General features: G+C 38.2%; 1 protein-coding gene across 1 annotated transcript in view; it reads right to left on the bottom strand.

The window, feature by feature from the left end:
- Nucleotides 1-5755: 5755 nt before the first annotated feature.
- The window catches only part of TMEM26 (transmembrane protein 26), a 46287-nt gene continuing 41589 nt past the window's right edge, over nucleotides 5756-10453 (bottom strand). Inside the window, exon 6 of the mRNA XM_036083978.2 lies at nucleotides 5756-9825. Coding sequence (XP_035939871.1) covers nucleotides 9401-9825 — 425 coding nt within the window. The 3' untranslated portion in view covers nucleotides 5756-9400. The remainder of the gene's footprint in view (nucleotides 9826-10453) is intronic.

Here is a 10453-nt window from a genome sequence, read left to right as displayed (position 1 = left end):
TATAATCAGAGAAAAGCAATAAAATTATATTCATTATGCAAAACAAAAAAAAAGATTTAGCAAATGTGTGAATGAGGAAAGTCAATCAAAGATGACAACTTAGCTTGAGCTACAATGGCTGGAAGGATCGTGGTTCTATTAACAGAAATAGAAGGTTCAAGAAAAGGAACTGATTTGGAAGAGGGCATGTTTTGAATCCAAGTGTGAGCATATTGATCTGGAAGTGACAGAAAAGCATCTACATGGAAATGTGGAAGAGAAGCTTGTGGAAAAGCTGGCAATAGAGATTTAAGGGATCATTGATGAGAGCGAAATTGCAAAGGGAGGGATGAGCCCAGATGGACAAGATAGAACTTATACATTTAGAGAGTGCAAGAGTCAACAGACCCATGGATGGAGAAGGAACCAACAATGAGAGAATATGAGAATCAGAGGTGGGGGTCTCACTTCACCACAGGAATGGAGGAAGCCACAAAGAAGAGGCATTCCACAGCACCAAAGGCAGAGTGTTGAGGAGGAGGATGGCTTGGGAAAGCCTATGGTGTTTGGTGATTAGGTTTTTTCTTTTTTAAAGATTTTATTCATTTATTTGAGAGAGAGAGTGTGCGCATGAGAGGGGGTTGGGGAGGGGAAGAGGGGTAGGAGAAGCAGACTCCCAGGTGAGCAAGGAGCCTGATGCGGGGCTCGATCCCAGGACCTTGGGATCATGACCTGAGGAGATGCTTGATGGACTGAGCCACCCAGGTGCCCCAGATGAGTAGGTTTTTTCCTACATTCACACAGAGGAGTAGGTAAACATTATGTTCTCAAAGAATAGTTAACTTTAGGAAAAACTCAAGAAATGATAATAAATGAACAAAGTAGAATGTATACATAAATAGTATGATTTTAGTTTCATAAAAGAATTAAACATATAAATAAGCACAGAAAAAATAACGCACTCAACAGTAGTTTCTGAGTTGCTACTATGTGCTAACCACTGGGACACAGAGGTGAACAAAACAGATACACTGGACCTTTATATTTCCATTATAGGTAGGATAGATAGTAAATAAACTTATAAAGTAAAGATAATTTTGCCTAGTGAAAAATGCTAGGAAAAAAATAAAGATTGATGTGATGGAGATTATTGAGGAAGGCAAAAAGTGATGGGCTCTCTGAGGACGTTGCATTTAAGCTAGAATCCAAATAAGAAGAAAGAACCAGGGTGAGGGTTGCTGGAAGCACCAGCAAGAACAAAGTCCCCAAGACAGAAAAAAAACTTGTTTTCTGGGAACAGACAAAATTCAGTATGTCTGGAGCTGTGTGGTTTTATGATAGAATATAAGACATGGCCTATGCCCTCATACAGCTCACAGGCATGGGAGAGACAGACACATAAACAAATCATTACATATATTATGATAAACCCTGGGACAGAGACAAGTACAAAGTGCTATGAATACACAGTAAGGAAGGAGAGTCACTCAGTTCTGGAAGATGAGAAGATGTGAGAAGAAGAGAGGAAAACTTCTGAGAATCACTGATCGGCTGCTTCTCCTGTAGCTTCTAGTCTGAGACCATGATAAATGACGAATCTCCCAGTTTTACGTAGCATTGTTTCTTTGAAGGACACCCTAGAAATCAGAGACCTGACACTAGAGCATTCTCTACTCTCAGACATTCCCTGTGCTCACTCTCCTAGGGTTCCCATAGGGTGCAGAACAATCTTGGCCAATGGATTGTTCTTTCTCCCTTTAGCCATCAATTCTGGATGGTGAAATGGGCCACCCGAGAGGTGAGGGCTGAGCAGACAAAGAATCACTAATAGAGTGGTACCAATGAAGGGCATCGTTGAAAAAAGAAATAACAAAGTATGCAAAATTTACATTGTTATGTAAAAGATAATGACAAGTTTAGGGGAGCATGAGTACTATGTTATGGTGGAAGTGTGTGTGTGTGTGTGCGCGCGGGCGCACGCGTGGGCACAGTGATGGGAAACATCACTGTGGAAAGTCAAGTTAGGCCCAGCTTGTGAAAGGTCTTCAATGATTTTCCTGGGACTTTATGCTTGATCCTGTTGGCAATGCGGCATCATCATTTTGAATAGAAGAGACGCATGATCCATTGTGCATTTTGGAACAGCTCTGAATGCAGTTTGGAATATTTATGGGGGATTAACCAAGAGGTTGGAGGGCCAGTTGGGAAATGACAGCAGTCACCGGTGCAAGAAATGATGAGACACTAAAAGAGGACAGTAGCGGTTGAAAAAGAGAGGGCAGGTTAAAGATTTAAAGAAATTATAAGCAGCATAACTGAAAGAACAAGGGGATTACTTGGGTAGGAAGGATAAGAAAGAAGAGCGGAGGGTCAAGGATATCTCCAGTTTTAGTGTGGGTGCCTGTGTGGCTGGTGTTGCTGTTAGCCATTATATGGAACACAGGGAGGGGAGTCTATTGGGAGTGGGGTGTGGTCAGATATGTATTCTATATAGCCTGAGTGTGAGATGCTTGCAGAGCAGCTGCGGGAGATGCAAATCCAGGCATGGGGTTCAGGAAGGGTTGAAGTTAGATATCAGAAAACTCCACAAGTTATAGAAGTTGGTTGAAACCAAGAGCTGATGAAATAATTATAGCTTTTGACCCAGCTGTTAGCTGTCATTCAGGTCATATGGGAACCTTTGAATAATAGGGAAGAACATTCTTTGCCAGAAGGTAGAAACAATCCCCAAGATCCCAGAACCACAACCATCTGAATCCTCCAGCTATGTACTTGGCAGACACTGAACAACAGCATCCACAGAGAAAACATATTTTATCTTGTAGATTCAAGTTTCCTTGCCCAAAATTCTTAGTTTGGATACAAAGACTATATGATATCTGACATATGGTTGGTTTAGGAATTTTTGTTTTCCTCAATAATGTGATCAGATTTGCATATGATCCATTTGATCACTTACACAATCAATTGTAAGTTTAGTAAATATTTGACAAAAATCTAAAAAGCTTACATACACAAGTTAGATGGACTATGAATGCGGACTTAGGAACAGATGCACAGATTCTTTCTGACTTTTCTTTCAGGGCTCCTTCAGCTCTCTAGCTCTCCTGGGAAAATCAGTTTGACTCTGTAATTCAAGTGTGAAATCCCTCTGTGGTTTTTTTGGTGACTTCATAAATGTAAGGGGGTATAAAAGTATCAGATTGGCCATTGCAAAGTAGTCTCTGTGGTACTCATCAAGACCCAATGAATCATTTTGGTCAGGTTGATTTTTCTGTGGTCTTATAGATCTATTCATTATTTAATTTACCAAGGTTTGACGTTTCATAAGGCAAGCAGAATTTGACATGGGTTTTAATGTTGATTCACCTAAAGCATCTAAAGATTGTTCTTAGTTATAATGGCAAAGTCTATATTTTCTTGGTGAAAATGACTGATATGTTTTTGCTTTATTTGCAAAATGGTATCAGAGTGTCTGTACATGGCAGAAGGCTCTGTAAGTTGGTGAGGTTTCTTTTTATTAATAGTTATTTTTAAAATCACTAAAGTAATGAATACTTAAGACTTTCAAACTATGAAAAGTATAAAAGCCTAAAAAAAGCCCAGAAAAGGTGGGAATGTCTATGATCATCAGAAACTTGGGGATCATTTTGTAGGTTCACCAGCCACTTGTAAAGGTATGAATAACATTTATAAAAAGAGCAACACACTAACCTCACAGTTTCCTCCCTTAGTTTTACCTAACAAAATATTGAAGTGGTTGTTCCTTATCAGCACTTATGGATCTACTTCATTCCCTTAAGAAGCTACACAGTGTTGTGTAGTATGGATATTTCATAATTTAATAATGACCCTGTGGATGGACACTATGCTTCCACCATAGAAAATACTGCTTTGAACAGTCTTGTACATACATTTCTGTGCACATTATCTGTAGGATACTTCCTTAGAAGTTGAGTTGCTGGGTCAGATGACAAATGTATTTTTAATTCTGACTGATACTGCCAAATCATCTTCCAATTTATATCCTCACTAGCAATGAGTAAGAATTCCTGCTTCCCTTGAGCCCCTCTAATGCAGCATCCTAAAACATTTTTGAATCTTTGCCAAGCTAATAATTGAAAAATGGTATCTTGTGGTTTCGTCTGCATTTGAAAAATGGTATTTCATTGTGGTTTGATTTGCATTTCCTTGACTATTCCTTTTGCATTGAATCATATATCTTTTGTTTATTTTTACAGAGGTTTTTTTTTTCTTATTTGTAAAAGCTGTTTGCTCATTAAGAAAACTAATGCTTTGTTACATTTGTTGCAAGAGTATTTACCCAGTTCATTGTTCAATTTTTGAATCCACTTATGGTATTTTTATGATTCTAAAACTTTTTAATTTTACAAGTAGAAATTTATTCATTTCTGATGGTTTCTGGTTTTCTATCTTGCTTAGTGAATATCCTCATCATTGCAATTATGTTTTTCTTTTTTAACTTTGAATGTTTAATTCTTTGATCCATCTGGAAATGTCTTGGACATAAGGATTGAGGTAGGTATTTAATTTGATATTTTAAAAACCTTAAGCCACTTATAAAACTTTATCACCCCCCGCTCATGATTTATCATATATCAAAATCCTATGTATTTCAGTCTATTTCTTGACCTTATTCTGTTCTATTTTTCCGCCTGGCAGAATTGAATTCTCTTGGTTATTGTAGCTCTGTAATATATTTAAATATACTAAAAGCTCTTTCTCATTTTTTCCTTACTTTTAATATTTTCCAGGTATTCTTTCATGCTTATTTTATCATAAAATCTTTAGAATTAACATGGGTAGTCATTAAAAATTAAAATCTTATTGCTGTCATTGTGGAGATTTTATTAAATTTATAGATCAATTTAGGAGAAATTAATGCTTTTTAAAATACCAAGGCAACTAACCACTTTCCAATAGAAATATAACCTTCAATTTGTTAAATTATCCACTGATGGTCCTCAAAATCATTTTGAAGTTTTCTTTACATGGATCTTGCACATTTACTAAATTTATTCCTATGTATTTTATGGTTCTACTTTATATCACAATGGAAATCTCCTTCAAATACATATCTTATGTAATGTTTGTTTATATATAGAAAAGCATTGATTTTGGTGTGATTTTAGATTATTATTTTTAATAGTTCTTATGTTTTTATATGCTTTTCTTGGATGTTCAAGATTCAATCTTCTACAATTAAATGATAAATTTGACTCCTTTCTAACTTCTATAACTCTCATTTCTCTTGTATAACTGCACTGACACTTTTCCCCAGAAAGGAGGGTAATTGTGATGTATTTCTGACACCTTTGGCCATTCAGAAATTTTAAACCTTTATGTAGGAAAACCTGTCCATCTTTTCTCTCAGAGCTTCTGGGTTTCATGTCTTGCTTTGGAAGATCTTTCCCATTCCCCAAATGCTAAAGACACATCCTGTATTTTCTTCTAATATTTTATAGTTTTCACTTTTATATTTAGTTCTTTAATCCATCTGGAATTTATTTCTATATATTGCGTGAGATAAAAATCTAACTTTATTTTTTCCAGATGGTTCACAAAATTCCCCAACATCGTTTATAAAATTGGTCAGTCTTTCCTCGCTAGTTTGAAATGCCACTTTAGTCACATTCTAAATAGATCTGTTTTTTAAAATCAAAGCTTAAAAACGAAATGAAACAAATGACAGTAGAGAACAAAGACAAGAAATACAGACAAAAAACAGACATCAAGATAACGTTGTACACAAACTCTTTATGTATATAATAAAATACAAAGGTCATTCATAGCAAAATAGTATCGATATAAATAATTCAGAGAAAATATTCTCACAAAATATTCTAGAAAGGATATAGAGGATGGACACACATAAAATATAAGGCTGCAGCAGTTGATTATTCAAACATTGTTTAAAGTTCCTCCCATCATATGGAATGTTATTTGAAGTCTCAGGGCTATAAACATCCTCCAGCTGCCTAGTTTTACCCCCAAATCAGAAATTTGCAAGAATGGATCAGAATGGCCAAAAGTAAAAAGAAATTAGCAAAAACAAAAACAAAAACCAACAATCCCCCAAAACAAAACAAAACAACATAGCAATCTCTTCTTATAATTCAAGGTTGTTTTTTAATGTATGTCTTTAAGACTCTGCAATAAATTTCAGCATTTCACTTTCCGAGGGCCAAAGTAGAGTGAAGGTGGACAGATGCTTGACCTTCTGTAATTCTTTCTCTCTTTTAACAAGAGAATGGATTAAGAATCATTGAAATTAAGTGCCAAAGGGAATAGATGTCCGTGTTGAAATCTGAAACTTGGGAGGAAACCTAAACCATGTGCACCTACAATGCATGCCTTTCTGGGGCTTTGGAAGCTTTCTATTAAATCACGAATTCACAATTAATATTACAGTGGTGAACCTTCTGTTTCTTGGCTGTGTCTTTCTGGTCTTACAGGGCCTGAAGTGCTGCGACATATTAGTGGAAGCACGACAAGGCCAACTGGTAAATTTGTGTAAGATTCTTCATTTTGGAAGGTTAGCTAGAATGTTATTGGCCAATACAAATTTTTATTTTCCTATGTTAGCAGTTCCAGCTTAAATAAAAATTCACAGACTAATGAAAGATAAAGACAGTTTACGGATCTTGTAATGGGAAGTCATGTCCTTTGGGACTCATGTAGTCAGGGTCAGAAGAAAACCTATGCCATGGTTATAAGGTATGTTTCCATGCAGCATCATTAAAACATGTACCTTGTGTTTCCTGACAAGTAGAATGGGATGTTTTGAGGAAGGACATTTGATTGAGCTGCCGTCAAGCATTTAGGTAACAACCACCACAACAATAATGACATCACCACAAACGTGTTGTGGGTCTGTGAGCGTAGAGAGGTATGGCCTGTGACATGTTGTACATATGATCTGAATAGTTATCTGATTACACATACCATGGAAGCAGGTCCCGGGACGTCAATATACGTATGGTAACTGCTGTTCTAACCACTTTATAGCAAACGCTGGGCTGTTTTCAAACACTGCAGTGTTTAGCAATCCAGAATAAAAACAGACAATTAACTGAATACAAGTTTAACTCTTTTCATCTGGGGTCCTAGAGACACAACCTGGATTTAGGTTTTGTTTTTAAATAAACTAAATGACTACAGATTTTTTTTTCTGCTATAAAAATAGCGCTAGAGAGTAGCGGTCCCAGCAGTTAGGTTAATGAATGATGCCCTTCGCAGATTTTCCTGGAAAACCTTGTCGAGTGTGTGTCTATTTCTGCCACCATTCATTGCTGAGATGGTCCTCCGTGCTCTTTGCCTTCCTGGAATGCTAAGTAAAGCCAGACTCTGGACTTCCCCATTTCCCAGGCTTTTGGAGGAGTGCTAATTACAAAATACTTCACTGAAACACTAGGAACTCATTCACAAAGCCAAGCCAAGTCTCAGATTTGAAAATGTTTAAAAATATCCTTGCAACAGTCGTACTACTTTATAGTTTATCTATTTTTAGATGTTCAATGTTTGTTTTGCTGGAAGAAAAAAATTAAAACATGAAAAGTGTGCCATGAGCAAATCTGCAATAATAAGCAGCACATACATGTTGCGGAGGAAAACGTTCAACATAAAATAATCAACAGAAAAACAGATTCTGCCGAGGCGTTTTTATAAATAGTAGCACTTATTATTTTGCTTCCAATTGCTAAGCATTTTAAATAACATGCCCTTAAAAGTTGTCAAGTTCTTTACCCTATATAAATATAATTTCCTGATCTTAGCGTTCATAAAATTATTATGAAAATTATAAATGTATTCCACTCATCTCGTGTAATTTTACAATCATCATATTGTTAAAATTAGAAACACAAGGAAGAAACGGAAGAAACAGAAACATGCTATCAGACGCTGAAAAAGCCAGGGAGTAGAAAATATTAATTTCTCTGTATAAAAATAGAATTTGCCTATGAAACTTTGAATCAAATATTTTGAACAGATATCCTGTCACACAGATTTATAGATAAAATTGTCCCCATTGGTTGCCAAACGGTCACACCCAATTTAAGGTCCTACTCGGTCTTATCTTTCATGTCCCTTTGAATTCCTCAGCATACTAACAAGGAGGAATTATGCTTTGAACCCTAAAAAAACAGCTTCAGAACTTCTTGCCTCAAATGTAATCACTGCTATACAGTCAGGTAAATTTTCACACTGTATCTTTAACAGCAAAAATCATTTAAAAATGTTCTGAATGACCTCCATCTGGAAAGTACAGAGCTATGTAAGGGGAAAGTATGGCTATTTCAACACTGAGGAGGTGAAGTCTTAATGCAGGAAAGAAAAGCAAATTTCCTGATTTCCACAATGCCGTGGTGTGTTCTGCGCCCCGTCACCAGTCAAGGGCTGTTGGCTGCGTGTCGGGCTGATGCAAGCTTCCATCCCCGACACCTTCCCGGAGGCCAAAGGCCGACTCAGTTTCCCATAGTGGCAGTTCGGAGGAGTTCCATCTACCGCTGACCAGCTCCAGAAACTAGGGTAACACTTAAAGGGCCTGAAACACCTTTACTCCCTGCTTTGGTGCTTCCTTGCATCAGACCACATAATTTGACTTGGCAATATAGAAAATGGTAGAGTTAAGAAAAATACTGACGAATACCGCAAATCATGTTTCAGAGTGGAAATTGTGACTTTGCTAGCATTACCAGTATTTCCTGCCTCACAACCAAAATGGCTTGCTGTGAATTTTGCAGCGCCCAAGCCAAAAGCAATAAAATTTCTGTAAGAGCATATGCGCCATGACAGAATACCACATCAGCCCAGAAAAATGATTTTCCTGGGAAGGTCTGTGCAGCGATGGAGAGGGCTCTCAATGCTATGGAAGCTGGGCAGAGATTTTCACTGCTTCCAGCTCACAGTGAGGTAATTTTAAAAGAACTTTTCCCTTCATTTGTTCTGCATTCACTGAATGTACATTTTTTGATGTCAGGGACATGGCAGAAAAGATCAGATGAGATAGTCTGACAATGGAGCCAAAGTTCAAAGCTTCTCTATTTTCAGGTAACAGCCGTGACAGTTTGTCTGCACTAAATCTTTTGAGGGCATGTCACTGTAACCCTGTCCATAGCTCTTCAAACAGTTCAAGACAAACAAATCACTTCGTCGTTGAACAACTATAACATCTGATACAATCGCACAGAAGTTGTAGCGATAGCCACTAATCAAAGTTCTTTCCGTTCAGTTGAAAAAAAGAAAATTCCTCAGCTTTGGTTTAAGATCACTTTTTATGTTGTTCTTTGGAAAATTATTATATGCCAAAGTTAAAAAAAGAGGGAGAGAGAGGAGATTCTGTCTGTAAGAAGGACCAGAAAGTCAAACGTTCTAGCTGCCGGCCGCAGTCAGTAAGGAGCTACGGGGTGGCTTGAGAGTCCTTGGGGGTGACTGGCAAGGCCTGCAAGGGTACCCCCAAATCCGCCTTTGAGCCGCTCTCCGGATCTCCAGGTGAGAGCCCACTGGCGGTGCTTTCACAGGGGCAGAGGTGCTTTGCTTTCAGGCTTCCCGGCTGACGTAGCAAGGAATTGCGGACATCCATCGCCAACACCACCAGGCGGTAGAGTTGTAACACCACCACAAGGAAATTCTTGGCGGCAAAGAACACCAGCATCTGGTTTATCACTTTGAAGTAGGTCATCAATATGAGACGCACGACGAGGAAGGGGCCGTCTTGTATGAAGATGCTGATTCCAATGTTCCACAGATCGGCGCTGTATTGGCAAAAGAAGAAGCTGGGGAACCCCCTCATTGCCACCGACAAGGGGCAGACGACATGCTGTACTGAGAACACAAGGCAGACCAATTAGCGCCCTTCTGAAACGTGTAAGACAGTATGAAATGGGGACAAGTCATCAACTATGGGTGCTGTGCTACTTAACAGTTGGGAGTGATTCTATAATTTAATTTTGGGGTGGGGGACAAGTGAGACCACCCTTAACATTGAACACCACCCTTAGCCACCCCTTAACCACTTAACATCCCTGGTCATTTTATTTTTAAAATCAATAATCTGTTGTAATTTCAATAAAACACACCAAAGAAAGGCAGTCCTCGGGTTTCCCTCCATGTCACAAATTTTAGATCACCTTCTAGTCCCCATCCTGGGGAAAGCACAATCAACTGGGCTAGAGAGAATGAAGAACCCGAGAAACCACCTTGGCTGTCCCTGGGGTCTGCGGTGTAGAGAGAGAGCACAGCAGGGCATTTTAGACCTCAAGCCAGGTAGCCTGCCTGCCTCGTTTTTTTGTTTTTGTTTTGTTTTGTTTTGTTTGTTTGTTTTAGCAAGATGCTGGCCAAGTTACTTAACCTTCCTGGGCCCCAGTTTCTTCCTTTGAAAACCAAGGTAACAATGATGTCTGTGAGGAGAGGGGCCCCTATTCACTGGCTTTTTTTTGTTTCCATTAGAGTA

Source organism: Halichoerus grypus, chromosome 7 (genome assembly GCF_964656455.1).
Source record: "Halichoerus grypus chromosome 7, mHalGry1.hap1.1, whole genome shotgun sequence".
NCBI lineage: Eukaryota > Metazoa > Chordata > Mammalia > Carnivora > Phocidae > Halichoerus > Halichoerus grypus.
This window is presented reverse-complemented; position numbering and strand designations above follow the sequence as displayed.